General features: G+C 49.1%; 1 protein-coding gene across 6 annotated transcripts in view; it reads left to right on the forward strand.

Annotated features, from left to right (window-relative positions):
- LOC144936223 (uncharacterized) overlaps nucleotides 1-21641 on the forward strand; it is an 80491-nt gene that overhangs the window by 46058 nt on the left and 12792 nt on the right. For 4 of the 6 annotated variants that reach the window (XM_078863223.1, XM_078863221.1, XM_078863224.1 and 1 more), the window contains 4 exons: nucleotides 1547-1678; nucleotides 8787-8915; nucleotides 11706-11971; nucleotides 20472-20538. In XM_078863223.1, the coding sequence (XP_078719349.1) occupies nucleotides 1547-1678; nucleotides 8787-8915; nucleotides 11706-11971; nucleotides 20472-20538 (594 nt within the window). The remainder of the gene's footprint in view (nucleotides 1-1546; nucleotides 1679-8786; nucleotides 8916-11705; nucleotides 11972-20471; nucleotides 20539-21641) is intronic. The other 2 variants (XM_078863225.1, XM_078863226.1) reach the window with 1 other exon arrangement.

Raw genomic sequence — 21641 nt, forward strand, 5'->3', positions numbered from 1 at the left:
TACAATGTTGAATTTCTTTCGCGCCGTACGTAGCCAACTGTGCTAAATCGGAGTTAAGACTAAGAAAACGTTGACCCTTTCTCGCTAACACCGCGCTCCGGAACACCCATGGCCACTCGGCGCGGCACTCGGCTGGCAATATCACGCGCCCCAGGTATAAACAGCGCGACGGACTGCGGCTCGCTGCAAAGTACACGCGCCTTTTACTGTATATATTTATTTTCGGCGTGTGGAGTCACGGCTAAGGAATGGCAGCACGTGTAATGCACTGGGCATTCCGGGCAGCTCTTGCAGCCTCCACAGGGGAAGTCTGCCCTAGCACTTTGTTTGCACTCTGTTATAATGGAGGTCATTATCGTCAATGTGATGAATGAACTGTGACCCGGGCCACCCTGAGTTCGGTTCCTGTTCCTGGCCATTAGTCCGTGAGCTCAGATGAGGTGGCATCGCTTTAGTGGCTTCCAATTCGAATTTCTCTGCATGGCCGATAAAAGTGAACTTGTGTGATAATTAAAAACGAGTGGGCTCTTAACTTATTCACTCTTTGTGAGCTGTATAAATAAATCGCTACCGCTAAAGTGTTGCGACCTTAGGTGCGAACTGATTTCTGCAATGGCTCATGGATTTCATGGCTAATATCAGATCGGCGGGAGGAGTGATATTGGAAACAGTCCTTGGCTTGCATTCCACTTTACTAATCTGCACTAACCAGCATGGTGAAGTATGGTCAAGCAACTGCCTAGACCGGCACAACATGGGGAGGCCTATATCCAACAGTGGCTTAATAAAGAGCTGTACATATTGTATGTAGGTCCAACGAATGCTTTTTAAAAATATTATTTGCACATCATAATAATTTGCTCACTTGTTATGTATGAATTTATGTTGTCCCACGCGGGGCTGTGAGTTTCATGTAATTGTTTTTGCCCGAATGTAGAGGGATTGAGCTTACCTGCAGCTTTCATCGGGCCCAGGACAAAACTCAGAACCAATTTTTTTAATCACCCCAAATCCTGCCAATGAATCAAATAATTGGGGAGGTAGGGTGTGATGTTACATTCCTAATACCCAGTATATCATCAGCCATGTTCAACCACTGCTGGATGATCAGCTGAAGGTTATCCCAAGGCATGATCTCTCATGCTCTTGCGATCCAGCAATCTCAACTCCAAATATACGGGGTGATCCATTTACAAATCTTCCCACCAACCTCAGTTCCACCTATTACATCCCATAATATTCCTCCCCTTCGAGTTACGGAGCTCTCACTTTCACAATATCCAACCACCTCCTGAGGATACATTCACACGGTCTTCATTAGACCCCGGTGGGGGCCATCCAGGAATGAATCGTGATGCACGCGCGTTGTGCTTTATTGTCGCGTTTGGCTCGTCGCGGCGGGCAGGCGAATTTTATTTCGTGGCTCACGGGTCCCTCTGCGTCGGGGACGTCCCCTTGGTGCCGGTCGCTCTCAAGAGTCTCACCCGGCGCTCCGTCTCCCCCTCTCCTCCCCCCCCCCCCGCCGTCCCCGCCGCCCGCGGTGCAGGGTCGGCGTCTCTGCGCAGCGTGACGTCGCGGCAATCCGCAAGCCCCGGCAGGACTCCAGCACGGACGCCCACCGGCACCGGCACCGGCACCGAGCCTCGCCCAGCGCTGCCCACGCAGCCCCGTGCCAACGGTAACTTCCGCTCCGTTCCGTTCCGCCCCCCCCCCCCCAACCTCCCGTTACTTATTTCCTTGATTATTTTTAAGACGTAGACGCAGAGCGGCAACTACAGGTGGTCAAGCCAGACAGCCACGTGAGGAGCAGCAGAGTGTGTATCGCTGTGATGTCTCCTTCATATTCGCGGATGGGCCTTTGCATCGTTATGTCTTGTATGGTCAGTTGTGCCTGTACGTTGTATGGTGCGTTCTGTTCAGCGATACGAAATAAGAAGATTATTTTTAGACTTTAAATTTAGATTTAAAGCTTTCGTGACTGCAGGGATTCTCACGACGTTTCGGCCACAATGCAAGCAGCCGTCCTCAGGTGAAGACCAGGTCTGTTGGGGAGACAGACGCTGTCAGACGCTGTCTCCCGACAGACCTGGTCTTCACCTGAGGACGGCTGCTTGCGTTGTGGCTGAAACGTCGTGAGAATTATTTGATTATGTTTTATTTTTATTATTTTTTTATTTCCCTTCTGCGTGACTTTACCGAAAGAACCAAGAAGATATTTTTAGACTATTCCAACAACAATAGGCAACAGGAGAGCACAGAATGAAAGTTGGTGAAATGTTAAATAGGCAAAGAACACCGAAATGTATTTATAAGGGCTGGTGTAGATCCGTGTTGTTGTCACGGCGAGTGGAAGCTTGTGTTCTTCTTAGAAATTCGAATGTTCCAAGGTCAAAACAATGCGGGGCAGGAAATGTAACAATTCAGGGTGGGTTCCTGACGTGCTGTTAGTGAAAACAAAGATCCTGGCTCCTGTCCAAACGGTCGTAAAATCACAATTTGACGTATTTAACCAATGCAGCAATAAGCTCACATCTTCCAAAAGAACGATGTTCATGAATGCATTACTTTGATAACAAAAAAAAATCCTACCGATAATCTTGATTTATTTTGTTCCTGCTATTGTTTGTATATAGATACCGCAGGCCAAGTTTTGTGTGTACGGTTAACTTTTAATTATATCTGCTATATCACCAGCAGTTATATCTGCTATATAAGCGGTTATATTTATGTTTTATATAACAGCTTAACTCGAGCTATTAATGCTTTGGCATTTGCATCGTCCTTGTACTGTTTGACTTGGCATCCTTTGGTCTATAGCACTGGCGAGACAAAGCCATCTTCTGGTGTAGGCAAATCAGTTTCAAGGACAATGCATACAATGCCAAAGCATATTTTGTTGGCATGTTTTACCACAAAGTACGTGTGGTCAATGCAGACTTGATGTCTCATAGTTGGTGTCTATTTGGTGCTTCGACATCTTAGCACGTGCATTTACGCCAGAAAGGGTAAAGCCTCTTTTTAATCACAAAACAAATATATAATCTTAATGTCACCGTTCTTGTCAAAAAGCAGCCACCGATCTCGTCATCTCCCCTGGAGCATTGAGATTGGCCATGGGATGGGCGAACACATTTAAATAACGTTTATTATTTTTTGGAGATGTACTTTTTTTGAGGTTGTCTGGGAACACGAGGGAGTCGGTCGCCCTTGAAAAAAATGCGTATAAACCCACAAACGCTCCGTTGTCTGGAAGGTAGGGATTTGTTGAGATATTTAAGTGAATTATGAAGCTCATTGTGTAGACACCTGTGCGAGGGTGCGGTGAAGATACACCACAAAATAGCAAAAGTGGGTTTGTCGAGTGTGTCAAAGATGCCATGCCTGGTTACTTCATAAAATAGAACCTTGTAGGAGGGTGGGTTAATAAATTGTTCGTACATTGGCGGGGGGAGCAACAGCCGGCTAGTAATTCCAGTGATGACCAGTCGCCCTTTTTAAAAAATTGTGCTTCATCTAGTCTCAAACGGCACTTGATATGCACTTTACAACTGAAATGTGCAAGTAAGTATTCATCTTCTTGGTTCTTTCGGTAAAGTCACGTAGAAGGGAAATAATAAAATAATAAAAATATAACATAAAATAATTCTCTCGACGTTTCGGCCACAACTGGAAGACGCTGTTTTCCCGACAGACCTGTTCTTCACCTGAGGACGGCTGCTTGCGTTGTGGCCGAAACGTCGTGAGAATTATTTTATTATGTTTTATTTTTATTATTTTATTATTTCCCTTCTACGTGACTTTACCGAAAGAACCAAGAAGATGAATCCCTGCAGTCACCAAAGCTTTAAATCGAAATTTTATTATGTTTTATTTTTATTATTTTATTATTTCCCTTCTACGTGACTTTACCGAAAGAACCAAGAAGATGAATCCCTGCAGTCACGAAAGCTTTAAATCGAAATTTTATTATGTTTTATTTTTATTATTTTATTATTTTCCTTCTACGTGACTTTACCGAAAGAACCAAAAAGATGAATCCCTGCAGTCACGAAAGCTTTAAATCGAAATTTTATTATGTTTTATTTTTATTATTTTATTATTTCCCTTCTACGTGACTTTACCGAAAGAACCAAGAAGATGAATCCCTGCAGTCACGAAAGCTTTAAATCGAAATTTTATTATGTTTTATTTTTATTATTTTACTATTTCCCTTCTACGTGACTTTACCGAAAGAACCAAAAAGATGAATCCCTGCAGTCACGAAAGCTTTAAATCGAAATTTTATTATGTTTTATTTTTATTATTTTATTATTTCCCTTCTACGTGACTTTACCGAAAGAACCAAAAAGATGAATCCCTGCAGTCACGAAAGAAGCTTTAAATCGAAATTCAAGTAAGTATTGTTTCGGGTTTTTCTTGATATTTTTTTTATTTGTGGTGGCGCCAGGCCTCATCGGCCACCCATGTCGAACCACCACTGTTGTGGGTTATCAAGGTTTTTCAGGGGATTTGTGCATTCTTCTCATCAGCAGATACCAGTGGTTTCTTGTTGTTGTTGCTCGGGTCTCAAAAACATAAGCCTCAATACCGTGCCCACGGGCATCATTCGCTTGCCTCTTGGCAGTTCAGGTTTTAGCAGTAACCCTTGGATGCTTTCATCGTGAGAACAGGCGGGGTGTCCGCAGGCAGGAAAAACAGACAGTTTCCTGTATTTGTTTGAGCAGTGCCCAAAAAGAATGGGAATTTGTGGCCAGGAATACGGCTACAAAATCCCAAAATGTGGCGCTGCTTGGGCCGGTCATCTGTCGCGGGCAGTTTCTGCTGCGTTCATGGAATCGTTCAGCCGGTATTTAGAGTGTCCAGGCCGTGTTGTTCGAAAGTCCAGGGCTTGCTGGCCCAAAACACGATTTGCGGTTCAGTGGTTGTGGATTAACAGGGGGAAACGGAGCAATTGCCGCCGCATCTTGAAGGATCGTTTTCATGGAAAGTCTGTTGCATTAACTAATTTAAACTTGGCTATGAAAGTGCGGTACACGGTAGGAAGTAATGTAGCAATGCTGCTGAATATTCACAATACAGTCCAATTTATAAACGTATCCTTCCATTATATTGAAAACATCCTTTAAGAGTGCAGCTGCATTGTAGTGGTTTTTGATTGTCTTCACTTGATTTTCACGTGCAATTCTTTTCTCTCTCCCAAAGTGCCTTTTGCACACGTGAAAGCTAAATTTAGCGTGTAGAAAGCGCGGTCTGACTGATTGTGCCTTCTAAACAGAAGCTCGGAAGGACGGCCGGGTTGACGTGAAGTGTATTCACGTGACCGCCCTCCCCCCGCGCACGTCAAAGGCTGACTTTTTTTTGGAAGGTCCCCTCCTGGAATAGCGGCCGTTCAAAGCAAGCGCTGCCAAATACAGCAAATTTCTCATGGAACATTTTCCTGATCGCTCGTAGACTGGAGGTGGCACGTGACTGGTCGCCCGTAGCCATTGCGAGAGATATACTGGGTGCGGTGTGCCGGGCACGGAAATATGCCGACAGACATTTATTTTGTACCAACAGCACGGGTGTCAGAAATGTGATCTTGCATCGGCGTGGCTGCACTCGTGCCCACTGACCAGCGTGGTGAAGTATGGTCAAACAACCTGATACGGCACGGGGGAGGCATTCGGCAGTGAATCAGAATTTTTATTTATCCTGGAGAAATCCGATGAGCTATGAAGCTCTTTTCCACAGATGTCCAGTCGGGATGGGTCAGATGAGCATGGTTAGCCACGTACGGTGCGAAAGAAGTTCACTATACTTACATAAATACATAAAGTTAAAACAAATTATACAAAAAGCTATCAGAGTGCAAAGCATAGGAAAGTAAGCCACTAAAAATAAATACATGTTGGCTTGCATATGGCTGCAATTGATTAATTTAGGTTATTTTATCAGCACGCTTACATCCTGGCAAGAACTACTCCGCATACCGATGGTTGTCCGTTGGCCAATTCATTCGCGCCTCGTAGAGGACGGGCAGACTTGGGTCTTGCCTGCCACAAGCGAGAGCCGTTGACGGCATCGCCACGAATACAATGCCCCTCTCGCCGGCTACCCACGGTGGTTGTGTCCAGCACCTCCTTGTGCCTTGTGCCTTGGCTATGGTCGGCCGGCACGTTGCGACACGCGCGTCCAGCACCGCACGCGTGTTACGTCTTGACCCACGTGTCGCCGTGGACGGCGCAAGCAATGCCTCCCCGCCCCTCCCGTGGAATGCACACCTGCACCCGTGTTGGCGTTCACACCCGCGGCCAAGGGATTGTCGCAGATAAGGCTGCCGATGCCAACGAACGTGTTGATTGCTTTGTTACTGGAATAAGCTGTCCTTGCACGTCGAACGATCACCCTCTCGCACTACCTCGCTCTCCTCCCCGCTCGTACGAACGCCGCCTTCTCAGTCACCCAGCTCGCCGCGGTCACCCCGTCACCACTCCGCCTCGTCTCATTTCCATCTTCGTTTATTCCACACATCGCCACCACCACCACCTCGTTTTACACACGCATATATCCTATCCGCTCATCTCGTTTCATCTCGCCAACCATCCTGTGCCAAAGTTAGCTCACTGTACAGCGCCTTTGGTTAAGGCGCAACATAAATGTATTATAAGATAAGGTTACCCGCAGCATGGATTTATTGATGCATCCGTATCTAATTCGTGTGGCCGCCCAGATGTGTTAGCATCAGAATATTGATTTATGCTGAGCTATAAAGCTTTTTTTTCATGGATGTCCCGTATTAACCGAACAATACACATGCTGTTTACTGGACGGTGCACGTGAAGGATGCTGTTATCCAAAGACAGAGTAGGCCATGCGCCGTGGTGTGATGTCATCGCGGTGAAAATTTGCCATATTTTCAGATGACTCTCGGATTACATACTTTAGTATTACAATCACACGGTTAACATCGCCCCCTACTGGCCGACTACACCGTCTATGAAACACATTGCCCTTCGTGATAGCCTTGTTGGCCTATGTATGAATGGAGCGAATTACAAATGTACTATTTCTACATTTAGATACACGAGAGCCGTGGGCGAGCGAGTGAGTTGGTCACGTAAATTGTACTTCATTAATGGGCTCAAAACCTGAAATCTGGTGAAAATATTGAGGAGTTTATGCTTATAGGCATACACATTTAGGGGGAAACAGTTTAAATGTTCAGGTTTGGGCTCCCAATAGTTACAGGCTGGACGCTTATGGGTGTCACTTGTATGGCAGGGTCAGCCTGCCATCCATCAACAATTAATGAAATAATGTTCTTCTCATGGAGTGTGTTTTATAATTTTTTTATGAAGCTTAATAAGCCCTCGGGATCACTTGTATTATGAATAATTTCATATATTTGTAGATATGTTGAAATTTTCTGCTGAATGTGTTTATGAGTGGTTGTGTAGAGACGTAGTCAAGCTGAGGTCTCCCAACTCATCAGCCTCTTTACGAGCAAAGGATTTACGTTAAGAATAAAGGCGGTCCCATCATTGACTTACATTCTGGAGGTTAATTCACGCTCCAGCACAACCGATGAGTTGGAATCAGTATGTTAAAGTCATTTAGTATACTCACAATAAATATCAACATTGCATTCTTTCTCTCCCACTCTACCTGTTTAATTTCGGGTAGAGCAGTTGCACAGTGGTTAGCCCACTGTGGTATGAACCACAATGGGTAAAAAATTACATTAATAAAAGTAAAATAAAAATCACGACGTTTCGGAGGCAATACAAGCTTCCGTCTTCAGGTGAAACCGTCACAGCACGATTGCTGTATCAAGTAAAACCTAAGAGTATGAATCCTTGCAGTCACGAAAGCTTCAAATCTAGAATGAACCACAATACCTTACTCATCTCGGCAAAGAGCGTAAACCGGTCATTCTCGCAGCAGCTTTTGGTTAACCATTGAACAAAGATAGTCATTGTATCGCGCGCTTTCAGATGCGCTCCTGTGGCCGTCTGGAACACTCTTCCTTCCAATAGGAAGCCACTGGGAGCTGTGCACTTTTAATTCTCGATTGAAAACTCTTTTCTTTGTAACTGCTTTGTGTCATTAGTTTGTTGTGCTCCAATTAGCACGGTTGGCTACGTACGTTGCGAAAGAAGTTCAACAGTCATACGCACAATCTGGTTACCCGAGTTCAATTCCCAGCCATGGCTGACATCGAAGTGAAATCTGAACCGGTGCTGCCTCTCACCCCCCTGACCAGCGTGGTGAAATATGTTCCAATAACCACCATCGCCGAGGCGGCGTGGCTTATTCCTTCATCCAACGCGGGTGAGTCTTTGAGTCGGCGCCGCAAAACTGCGGTGGCGGCCACGTCGCGAACGTCGCGTGCGAGCTTTCCGCTCCCCTCCTCGTTGCGCGCGGGAAACCCGGCCACGCGCACAGAGCGCTGCGCTAGCACACGTGCGCTCATTCCTGGTGCGTGCTGCGTGTGTTGGCGCGTGCACAGCCACCGTGGGGAGCGGCGGTGCGGCGGCTGGCACTACGCTGCGCTACGAACCCAGCGACCCGAGCTCGATTTCCGTTCACGGTCAACACCGGTGACGATTTTCTGAACCGGTCTTGGGCCTCCCTTTGGTCGACTCAGCCTCAAATGAGTACCTGGTGCGGTGTGTAAACATCGCCACTGGGGAGACAAAGGGCGTGGTGTTGGCCACCCACCCCCTCGCGTGTCGTGCCGGCCTTCACAGGTGCTCGCTCAGTCTGTCCAGGCTACATGGGGGATCTTCGTCTTTATTTTGCAGCCACCGCTACCGCCGCCAGAGACGACGCGGGCAACGGCGATGTCAAGCGGCTCGCGGTCCCCACGCCACGCGGGAGAGGGTCATCAGCCTCCCACCATGCCACCCCAGGGAGGCAGCGTCGTGTGGCAGGTACAGCTCTCGCGAAGTCGATCATCTCGCGCCGCTTGGGGGACGAGCACGGCGTGGCGCCCATGCGGCCCCCCATGACGACGGAAAGGGTTGCTGCCCTGCGTTTGTTTGCTCGCGCTGCTGCGGCTGCTGCTGCTGTTGCTGGCAAAAGGAGCCCCGCACTAAGAGAAAGCTCGAGAAGAGAGGGTATTTGGGTGACTCTTCCACTCCGGCGAGACGTCTTTGGCAGAGGCGGGAGTAGCCACGCTTTCTGATAGAGGCGTTGGGGAGAATTTAATAAAAAAATAAACATATAACTTGCCCTGGTTGTTTCAACTGCCACGCTGGTTACGTCGAAACCGGCGAGCTCTGGATTGCAAGTTCAGTGTCCTAACCCTTACACCAACAGCAGCATTCCAGACTCGCCCCAGTAGGGGGCAACCGAGTGTTAGAAATGTTGAGGACACGCTTTTGCGGCGAAGGATGGGGGCCGCACGCTATCACTGGCGGCGTGTTTTCACAGTGGTGGAAAATGGTTTCTCGCTAATCACTTTCCCACTGCGGGACAAGCATTGGTTCCGGATGCGAGGCAAGATTCGGGCCCCTTCGTTGTTTGCGTTTCTGTTATCTGCACGACACGACACGCCACTCCGATCTGTACTCTGGCCGCACCGTGCGTCGCTCGGCGTGCGTTTCGCTCCACGTGCTGGGAGCTTTTTCGGTTCCAAGGAGTTCACGGAGATGCAACCACCACCGCGAGCTGAGCGAAAGCGTCACGACAATAAGCCGGCACAACGCGCGGCACAACCAGAGGAAATAAACTTACGCAGCAGCAGCTCTTAATTCGTGTTGCTATTTTTATTTTCAATACTTTTTTTTTCCCCGCTGCCCTTCATTTTGCAAGCGCGCTTACAAATGTTACATTATTCGCTAAGGACCACGCGGGCAGCCGCACGCTTCGCTCACGAGTTAATTAAAATTGCGCGTGATATTTTCTTTATTCCAGCCGTGATAATTTGATATTCGGCGTCGACCGAATATGATCCGTTAGATTTGGTGGTTCGTGGAAAAGCTCTCGCAGTCGTTGAGAATTGTGCTGCTCTCATTGTTAAGAGTGAAATAACAGATGTAGCTCTGTTCTCAAGCACTGCGGCTTCCAGCACCATGGACACAACCACGATGCATCAAGCTGACTGATTAACGAATGACACAGGAATGCCGGTGGTCGAGTGGCTTTCGTGTCAGAGCACTGAGTCTGAGTGCTGCTGCTGCTGCTGTGAACCTGTGTTCAAATCCAGGCAGCCACCCATGGTTAAACTGGCGTCTCAAGTGTCACCGACCGCTATTTAAACAAGCCCATCTTTTAGATGGTGTAGGCCAATCGGTATAAAGGACAATGCACACATTGATAATTGTTTTTTTACCCTTCTATCTGGCAACAAAACTGACACCTTTTTTACAAGGAACCATGTTGCCAGATAGAAGGGTAAAAAACCAATTATCATATTTTTTACTGGCAAATGAGGTTCCAATGGTGTAAATGCTTACCCCGAGCTCTCATACTCTGATGGTGCATTGTCTTTGATCTGTGCGCCTTTTGGCGTCATCTGGTCCAACCCATGTGAGACTAGGCTCTAAGGAAAGCTGTCTCGGGTGTGGACCAATCAACTTCAAGGACAGTGCATATATTATCAGAGTTATGTTTTTTGTTTGCATTATGGCTGCAGGTGTTATGGTCTATGCAAAAATGACTCTTTGTTAAGAAGTTTTGTTGCCAGATAGAAGGGTAAAAAAACTATTATCATATTTTTTACTGGCAAATGAGGTTCCAGTGGTGTAAATGCACACGTTATCAAGGGACATTTTGTTTGCATGTTGTACCCCAAGCACGTGCGGCAAACGCAGACATGATGCCTTGTAGTAGCAGCTGTGTCGATTTGGCGTTTGAACATCTTAACGCCCCCCCCCCCCCCCCCCGGTGTTATTTCCAGAAAGGGTGAAGCCCATCTTGTCGGGTTTTGTTTTCCCGTAGTTCGGCACGCCTTTGGCAAAGAGGGAGATGACAAACATTTTCACTTTGATTGCCGTTTGCAAAGAGCTCCACCCCGAGCGTGCGGTAAGAGGAAAAAGGAATGAATCTCAGAAGCAGTGGTATATGATGTCACCTCCCCGGGGGGGGGGGGGGGTGCGGGGGGGGGGGTTCTAATTTGAGGTGCGATGCAGAGCATGAGCGTTCCAAATGGACAATTCGTTTTAACGTATTCCAGGTTATTTTTCTTCACTTGGTAAGAACTCAAGGGACAGGGATAGTCACAATTTGCAAGAGTGGGTCACCAACATTACAAATGAAAAGCATAATAATTCAGCAGAATGAAGCGAATAGAAGTAATTGCAAAAATAACTGGATAGAATTTAGAGAAAAAATAACCATGTTACAGAAGAAATCAAATACAGTGCACTAACTTCACCAAAATATTACAGAGAATACCTTTCCAGTATGACGAGTTAACAAGTTACTTTAAACAATTCTAGATTTGAAGCTTTCGTGACTGCAAGGATTCATATTCTTAGGTTTTTCCGAAACGTCGTGATTTTTATTTTATTTTACTTTTATTAATTTTAATTAAAAAAATTTACTTTTAAAAGCCAGCTAGAGTAAAAGCAAGTCGTAGAAGCCATCGACGTAGTTTTACGGCGATTCGACAGACAGGAATGACTATAATAAATCGGGGGTAAGCAAAGAAGCCTAACCGTGTTTGACTTAACTCTACGGTGCCCCCCCCTCCCTCCCTCCCTGTGCGGAATTGTCAGAGATTGGCAAAGAGCGCGGCGGGGTGGCACGCGGCGGCTTGCGGGCCGCGAGGCCCCCGGCGGCGGCCGAGACAGACGCTGGCCCCCCTCCGGCTCCGGACCCGGCGACGGAGCTGGCGCTGGCGGAGAGCGAGCGGCGGGCCCTGGCGCTGGCGGAGCGGTGCACGCTGCAGGCGCGCCAGCTGCAGCGCCAGCTGGATGGGAGCGCCGGCAACCTGCGCGCCCTGGACGCGCTGGCCGTGGTGCTGCAGTACACTCACGCCAAGGTGACCGCGCGTGTGTGCGGCGGTGAGGGGCGGCGGCGACGCGTTAGGCGGTCGGAGCGGAATCGACGACGACGCTTGTGGGGAGAAAACGACAACATTCCGGTCGTTGTCAGATTACGAGATACTCCAGAAAGTAAGACGCACACCCCCCAAAACATGTGCCCAGGTGTCATTAAAGTCATACAATATGGTCGAACAGACACGCACACCTACCGGGTTAAAAGTCGCATCCCCCAACTTTTGCTTTAAAATACAGGGAAGAAAGTGTGTTTTATAAGCCAGAAAATTTGCATTTTATAGGTTAGATTGAGTGTTATCCCTTCGTGTCCGTGGGGTTTCTCCGGGCGCTCTGGTTTATTCCCACGTGAATTGAACACCCGAGAAGAACTTTCCCTAACCTCCCGAAAAGAGCGCGCTCCCGTCACCACGGTCCTGAAGACTCGGCGAGGCTTTCGCCGTCGCGGCCTTTCCAATCAGCCACCACCTCGCGTGCGCGGGACGCGCAACGGTGCAGCGGGACCCGCTCGCTCCGAGTGAGCGCAGCGCGCAACGAGAGAGCCGCAAGGCTGCGCAATGCTTCTTTACGATTAGCGCGGTTGGCTGCGTACGGTGCGAAAGAAGTTAAACGTACGCACGTAAGCACGTACTTCCTGTGGGCCCGACACGCCGGTGTTTTCGGCCGGCACGGCTCGTCAAGTCAGCCGCTGCCGCATGAAACCCGAGCGCCATCCGTGACCTTGAGACGCGCGACGCGTTGAGGGCGCAGTTTCAGCCGCGTCGGTCCCGAGTCACCGACTTGGAAAATATTCACACACCCGGCACACCACGTCCGGCACACCACGTCTCGCTCGCTCGCTCACTGCGGCGGCTGTTAGTTGCGCGTCGCCTTGTCCAGCCTACCAACAACCCGGTGAATATGAACTGTGAACTCAAGCTCTGGTTATGTTCCTGAATGAAGCACAGTGGGCTGGCACGACTCATTCGAAAAGCAAAATTATTTAAAAGCATCGATTCTTACACACACGCGAATTGATTCAGGCATCGCAAGTATATTCGTCGACATTAGTCGACGTATTTTTATACTGCTATTAAATATTTCTACCATTTTCTATTAAAAACGTGTGTACATGTTAATAGTCTAAATGATCAACTATAACATTTGGTCTATATTTACGGCATCGGTCGTGTGAAGGGGGCGGTATGACATAGCTGGATCGTGAGAGATGGCGACTGCTTTGGGAGGCCTTCATCCAGCAGTGGATTGTTGATAGAAGCTTAGTCTCGGCGTCTTTTACCTCGACCTTGCTTAGCAGCAAGCTGCGTTTCCTGCGTCGTTCGCAGGGAGCGACGGGGGGGGGGGAAGCGATCGCTGCGAGTGTCGCCGCTGTTGTGTTGTTGCGTGTTTTGAGTTGCCGTGGAGACGGCCACTTCCAGTCAGGTACCGCTCGTCCGTCAAGCGAATCCTGCGAGGCCCAGAGGAGTTCCCGTCACTCGTCGCCTCTTCCGCCACAACTGGCCGCTGCAACCACCACCCCCCGAACACCGCACCCAATCGTCGCCGCATCTGTCATCGAGATTTTTTTTTTTACGGAAAATTTTCCGAAGCTAATTTGGTGACGGAGTAGAACCGGTGGTGCGACGCTTGTGCCGTGAACCTGGCGAGCCGAGTGCGATTCGCGGCCACGGCGGTGACGCTGAGCGGCATCCGCAACCCCTCCTGGGTCAGTCGCTCAGTTGTTGATGCTGCCTGCGTCAGGATAAAATAACAAAACAAATCTTAACACGTTCGTCAATAAAAAGGGGCAATTGCCCGAATCGAATTATATGTTGTTTCCTTCACACGTACGTATGTTGAACTTCTTTCGCGCCGTACGTAGCCAACCGTGCTAATCGGAGGTGGGCAGCGTTATTGAGGAATGTGTTGAGTTTGTGTTAATAATTCAAATGCCGCACTTCACATCAACAAAGACATCTCGGAGCGCTTGAGCATAAAAAAATGACAATGTACACGAATAGCCAACGCGTCGAATATCTCCATATATATAAAAGGGAAATTTGTGATTGTGTCTGTTCAAAATGTTTAGCGTACTTCCTGACATGCAACAAACTTGAAATTTGGCATGTGGGTACTTTCCAGACTGTGCACCATGCAAAAATAAAAAATAAATACACTTTTGTTTTTTTGGGAGGGGGGAGCTCAATAATGCATATATATTTTGCACGGCAATTGAGATGTGACGTCAAATCTGTCACGTGACCCACGCATGTGGAAGCGTAACGCATTGTAATGTAGTGGTTAGCACGCTGCGCTACGAACCCGGTGATCCGAGTTCGATTCCCGCTCACGGCCACCACCGGTGACGATTATTTTAACCGGTCCTGGGCCTCCGCTAGGTCGACTCGGCCTCAAACGAGTACCTGGTGTGGTGTGTGAACATTGCCACTCGGGAGACAAAGGCGTCCGGGCGTGGTGAATCCAAGTCCCGGGCGAAGCCGGGTAGTAAAGCTAGTAGAGCATAAAATATAGGTCCTCCCACTTTCACCAACCTGCCCTGTCCAGCAGGGTGAAGTATGGTCAAAGAACCCCCATAACTGACACGGCGTGGGGAGGCCTTCTAAAGCTTGAGTTTATTTGTTACGCGGCTGATTCCGTTTTCCGGATATTGTACACGGGAGATCGGTGGTGATTGAGCGCAGCAGCAGCAGTAACAAAGACAACAATAACATCAAATATTGCAGAGAACGCATACAGGGGTCGTGAGCAATGTACATCTGACAAGCGAGGTGTTTAACAGTCACAAACTAAAGGCACGCAAGTCCGAAACAGTGCAAGTGTAATACGTGGATGAACAAAGGGCTGTAAAGAATTTTCTCATCCGATGAGATGACACTGTCGCGCAAGAAATGTATGTGTGCATTACGTAAAAATCGGCGATTCTCTGTAATCCGATCATGCGTAAACAAGGTTAGATCAGTGGAATTTGATTAAGTGATGCCAAGGTTTGGCCATGTTTCCGAACGCGTGTAAAGGCTTGGGTGAGGCTGAAGGCGGCAATGTTTTAGTGGGATGAGGGGAAGGGTTCGTTTTGTTAACACGCCATCATTGGGCGTAAAACAATTGACCAATTAAACTATTCAAATCGGCTCTTAGGGCCGCGGTGCGTGCATCGAATTGGACGTGAACGGATCTGTTTTTTTCAGAACCAGGATCTTTATTACTTAGACTACAGGAGGAGGAATCCCATGAGCCTATGAGGCTCTTTTTTCACAGATGTCCGGCATGGGCGAGTCAGAAAGCTACACAAAAACATGATAGGAGTTAAAAATAGAGAAAAAAGGTGAGAAAGTCACGAAATATAAATACGTAAATAATTATTTTTCAATTGGCGCATGCTAACCCTGCGACCACGGGTGGTTTGCATGAACCATAATTGCAACGTAGTGATCGATGATTGAAATGATCGTAGCTGTTCATCGATTAGCAACGGTTCGTGAATCATTACAAGCCTAGTGATCATTTTAAATATTCCTTAGCTCGTCAACAATCATCATCAACCATGATCAATCAATTGCTGGATGAAGGCCTCCCCGAGCCATCACCGTCTCAGCATCTCACACGGTGGTTGCGATGCAAGAATCCACCTCGCACTGCACACACGACCCGATTTCGTTGATCTATCTCCCAACGGCGGCTTTGTCCTCTCGTCTGCCACTCCGTCGTTATTCTCGACCACCGGCCGTTACGTCCCATCGAGAGACGGTGTCTTGCTGGATCGCCCTTTTCTGAACAGGGTTTGCCTGCTGCTGCTGCTGCTTCTGGTGTTTTTAACGCGCCCACTTGCACACTGCGCTCTTGCCTGCTTAACGAACTTGCGGAAGAGGGTGAACAGGGCGGAGACGGAATGGTTCACGGAGGTTCGTGCCTTCCGTTGCTCTCCGTGGTTTCCATCGTCGCATTGAGGCAACGGCTGAAAATTGGTTACCAGCGCCGGATGGGTGCAGAAGTTGCTTTCGCACGGCACCCCGTGGCAGAATTGCATTTGTATTTTACCCTCCCCAGATAAATAAATAAATGGATATATTATTTAATACAATTAAGGATTAACTTATTTTTTAGGCAAAAGCAATCTCTCATGGCGTAAATCTCACCCGGTTCAATCGCGGAAGATCACTTTGGCTCGTACACTCGATGGCTCGATTTGCATAGCGAGGTGACCCTCGGTGTCCCTGGGATTGCGGTGCTTTATCTGACCGCCAGTAGCCCCACGGCCAGTGCGCGCAACGCACGCACGAGTGAGGGCCCCTTTACCCCCGGCGAGCGTGCGGTGCCGGGGCTGTTTTGTTTTGTGCGGACCCAGGGGAACAGTTTCGTCCGCTGCAGCTGCTCTCTCTCGCTGCCCCCCCCCTGCCCCCCGCCGTGCCCCCCGCCTGCCCCCCCCGTGCCCCCCCCATGCCCCCCCCGCGCCCCTCCTCTGCTCACCCCCACTCCCTTCCCCAGGCCTCACCTGTCGGCTTGCACCGAGTGATGTCCTTGACACCGCCACATGGCCGTGGCCAGAGCAGCGGCACCGCGCATAAATATTCCCGGGACAATTTTAGAACCCAATTCCCCCCCAGCCCCCCCCTTTTTTTTATTGTTGCCTCATTCGCTTCGAGATGCCGGAGGATGAGAGCGAGATGGGGGTGGGGGGGACGGCGTCGGCGGTGTTCGTGCCGGGACGGCCGCTTGTCGCCTTGCCGGCGACTCAAACTCGCCTTGTCGTGGTAGTTCACGAGCAGGGGCCACTTTGTTTTCGTCGCGTCCAAATCGGCGAGCCCTGCGCGTTCGACAAGGTCCGCTTGACGAAGCGTGATTGGAACTGCGGTCCACGTTTGTGCTCCTGTTGTTTGTATTTGGCCGATCTGTTGTTTTTATGAAGTAACCCCAGACATTTTAGGAATACTGTAACTCATTCCTGCCAGACCTGCATTAGGTTCATTGATCGTTTTAATAAATTGCTTGGCCCATAATTGGAGAGGAACACACAGCAGTGACCAAGGATGGCTCCTGCCCATTTCTTCCTTGCCATAAACCACCGCAAATGAGATATATTTGTCAAGACTCCCGGCAGCTGACAGGCTTTCACGTAGATGTCACCAAACTGCGTAGGTGGCTCCCAACTTGTGAATGTGTTGTGGGGAGCGGTAGCGTAGCGGTTAGCGCGCTGCGATACGAACCCGGCGATCCGGGTTCGGTTCCCACTCATGGCAAAACACCGGTCCTGGACCTCTCTTAGGTCAACTCAGCCTGAAATGAGTATCTGTGGTGGAATAATCGCCACTCGGAAGACAAAGATGGCAGGGCGTGGTCCTAGCCACCCACCTCATGCTTGCCGTGCCGGCCTTTGTAAAGGTGCTCGCTAATTGCACTTGCCCCAACAGTCTATTACAGGCTATACGGGGGATCTTTGTATATATGTATGTGTACGTGATGGTGTGCTCGTATGTGTGTTGGTGTATTTTCGGATTCTTATCACACTTGTTTAACCAGGAAAGCCTCACTGTCAAGAGCCTTTTTCAGGAAGGTTCTGCCAAGTTATCGCAGTCGGCAGTGGTGTGGGCACGTGTAATCTCGATTGAGTAGTTTGCAGATGTTTCAGCATTGGGGTATTTGGCCAATACCACTTACATTGTGTGTGTGTCTGTGAGCGGCTGGGGAGTGGTGGCGTAGCGGTTAGTGCGCTGCGCTGCACACCCAGCGACCCGAGTTCGATGCCCGCTCATGTTCGACACCAGTGACGATTATCTGAACCGGTCCTTGGCCTCCCCGAGGTCGACTCGGCCTCAAATAAGCGCCTGGTGCGATGTATAAAACATCGGCCTCTGGGAAGAAAAAGGCGGTCAGATGTGGTGTTGGCCACCCACCCGCTTGTGTGCTGTGCTGGCCCTCCATAGGTGCTCGCTAACAGCACTTGCTCTTGCAGTCTGTTAATGCTATACGGGGGACCTTTGTCTTTGTGTGGCTGCTTTTGTTTGAGATTTTACAGTTGAATTCCTGGCCTCTCCCGGTCACGTTATGGATTTGTTATCGGCAGCATGCATCTGCTCTTGAACATTAAAAAAATACTGTTAATCTTCACCAGAGATGGCCAGTGTATCAGAGTTAATGGCCAAATCTCCCTTCCGTAATAAATTATTTCAGGGATGTTTATGTAATTGGGGAGCAGTGGTGCAGCGGTTAGCTCACTGCGCTACGAACCCGGTGACCTCAATTCATTTCGCAGCCGCGGCTAAAATCAGTGGCGAGTGATATATGAACCGGTTCTGGGACCCTTTTCACCAACCGGCACTGACCAGTGTGGTGAAGTATGGTCAAACGACTCCCATGACTGACGCGGAATGGGGAGGCCTTTGACCATGAGAAGAATGACAAAGCGCTGTAAATTACAGCTCTACAGAATAGTGGAATGTTTCACCTCCAATCATATAAATTGCGATTTAGGATTGCGATTGTATCAGAGAATCAATTACTTTCTTTAACGCAGTGAATGGTAGCACCTCTAGTGGTTGTACTGGCGACGTGAGCCCATTACATACAACATATATCTATTGCAAGATGATTTTTACATAACTTAAGAATCAATAACTGATGAAGCTATGCATCTTTCCACAAATAATAAATAATGTATACTACTCTAAGAATATATTTTAAATAATATTATAAATCAAGTTTTTTAACTACATTATTTGGACATTGTAAGTTCAGATGCATGGCACGGGTACAGATGCGTGGCGTTCCTGCGTATTTACGCGATAGATGACTCATGGTATTTTGCGATAATGGAAATAAGTAACAGCTGCAATCCCTTGTGCAGCGGAGACGTTCCGAGCCACTCCGAGCTATGTAAATACATTTACAATTTGCATCCAAAAATATTCGCAGCCGGCCAGTGTCAGTGTGTATCCGTCACGGAGAAATTAATCGCGGTTCGTTAGCAGGCAGCACCCGGGGGGGAGGTAAGGGGGATGGCTGGGGGTAACCATTCGCTTAAAGAGGAGGACGGGGGGGGTCGGTGACGCTTGTGTCAGTGAGAGCGTCGGAGGGGAAGCTGTGCGCGGCTATTAGGGTAAGCGCGGGCTGCGGCGCTGCTGGGAAGAATACGTCAGCACAGTGCCAGACTGCGGCGCTGACACGGGCGTGCGTGCGTGCGGATGGACGTGCGCGCTACACGGTGCACCACCACGACCACCACCACCACCACGACCGCCGCCGCAGCCCCGGCGATGGGGAGAAGTTAAGCGTCGGGCCAGAGAGGTCGGTGCGGGATGGGAGAGCCGCGGCATGGGCTGTAAGTGCAGCAAACTCTACGTCTGCGGGTGCCAGGCCAGAAAACGGGTAAATAAATATGTAGTGGGAGGGAAGGGAAGGGCACAGCGCGTTGTCCGGAGAGCAGGGGTGGGTGGGTGGGTCGGTGGCTTGCGGTTGATGCAGGGTCATTTGTCTCAGCTGGCGGCGGTATATGTATCGGTCGCATAGCGTTACGTCGCTCTTCAAGGGACATGCCTTGAAAGGCGAAGTTGTTTTATGTGTGCGCGCATCGAATTTAAATTCTGGTCGTCTTGCGATTTCGATCGGTCGTTTTCCGGGCACCGTGCGACGGGAACGACGCACGCGCATCGTCCGCCTCGGCACGGAGATTTTCCTCCTTTTATTTGAGTAAGCAAAAAATACGTTGCGGTCTTAGAGGCGAGCTGTGCCGAGTCGAATCTCGCAGCTTGCTCAGCCTTTGTGCCAGTTTCACTCGTGTTTATACGACAACACAACAAATGAGATGAAGCTCAAGTTATTTAAAATTAAGCGAGTGATACCGAGTACCTTGATTTCCCAGAGGCCAGTGCCGGTGCCTTGTGGCCGAATACCGGGCTGCCATTATCAGCAAATCAAATTAAACCTTGTAACTTTTAATCCGGGCTTGTATAATAACCTCGTATCGCAAACCATAACTGAGTATGCAACATTCACTTGAAACTTGTTTCAATCCATTGAGCTGAATAATTAAGCTCTTTAGGGATCTGTAATGGAAACAAATGAAGTTAGCCTAATGTAGACTAGGCATTTTTAAATACACATATAAAACGCGCTTGTGTAGACGTTTTTGCGCTGCGCAAGGCTTGTGACGGTGATTAATTGCACGTCAATGGTCAGGGGAATTACAAGTTCCCATTGAATATAAATCCAAGTGGAGGCAAAGGAACGCTTGGACGGCACCTGCGTGCGATCTAACGGTACACACATCCCGCACTCGCCGTTTTAACTATTGCGGCTGTGTGCCGCTGCCAACGATGCAGAAACGCGAACATACTGTAACCCGAATGGACGTTGGGCAACTTGTTGCGCAAGCTTGCGCAAGGCTCGCGGGGCACTTAATCCGTTCCTTATTTTCCTCCTCCTAATCTCTCTTCCTCACCCCCCTCCCGATCTCTCTTCCTTCCCCACTCTCGGCCGCCCCCCCCCTGACAGCATGCGGAGGCCGTGCGGAAGGACCGGGAGCTCTCTCTCGTCATACACAATGTGCAGGAGGAGCTCGGTAAGGAGACGCGCGCACGCCCATGCACCGGTGCTCATTTCACACGTGGTTTTATCCCGATTGCGTGATAAAATGCAAGGTCAAGGATCCCTGCAGGTGCAACTCTTTGTGTTATAGGGTGTGGCCCGTGGAAGCAGACATCATGGAGCTACCTCTGAGATCCCTTCGAGTGACGTCTGGCCGACACAGGCAGCACTTTCCCATCCGTTCTGTCAATTGTCATCGCATGGCAGTCAAATTGATATGAAGTATCTTTGCTGACATTTATCCACATTTGGTGCAAAGCCACATTTTGTGATGGGATTGCTTGTGCAGTCATTGGGAACTGGGCTCAGACCATCAACTCGCTACTCAAGCGGCTTAACCCCAGTTTAAATCACGGGCGGATTAAAGCTAGATTTGAACCCAGGATTTCAGCGGTGCCACCTCAGCGCTCTGACCTCTTGAGCTGCACGATCACCTTTTTAGCATAACATTTGATTGGCAATCGTCGTGTTTTTCCTCCACGGTATACTCGGCAGGCGTTGAGGAAACAGGTAAAAGGGGATGCGAGCAAATGAGCCGCTGCAATAGCCAAAGAATGCCTCTCCAGCCCCTCGGTAGCACTGGTGCATCGGCCATCTGTACGCTCGCTCGATCTACCGAGTTTACACGCGGCACACTCGGCGAGCGGGAATGGCAGGGGTTGTGCATAGCTGTCCAGTTTACTCGCCGCAAAAGGGTGGCGTCAAACCCCGAGCGTTAGCGGCTCTCCTTGCGCAGCATACGTGCGCCGATGTACCACCACTGCGTTTCGAATTGCAATGCCCATTGTTGCACGCCGAGAGCACAAATTCCGTCGGCCCAAAGTATGTTTGCCATACAATAGTGGTAGTTTTATGCATTTTATTTAGAGTTTGTTTTGGAGGGAGGGGGGGGGAGCAAACCCAGCCACATAGGTTCTGAGCTAGCCCTGTGCCTTCTCACAACAGCAACTCTCACGAGCTAGCCAGGGCGGTGAAGTATGGTCAAATAAGAGCTATGACCCGCACGGCATGCGGACCGGCTTCCTTGCATGCATTCCATTCTGGAAATCGTGCACAGACGTGTGCAGTACAATTTGA

Source organism: Lampetra fluviatilis, chromosome 15 (genome assembly GCF_964198595.1).
Source record: "Lampetra fluviatilis chromosome 15, kcLamFluv1.1, whole genome shotgun sequence".
NCBI lineage: Eukaryota > Metazoa > Chordata > Hyperoartia > Petromyzontiformes > Petromyzontidae > Lampetra > Lampetra fluviatilis.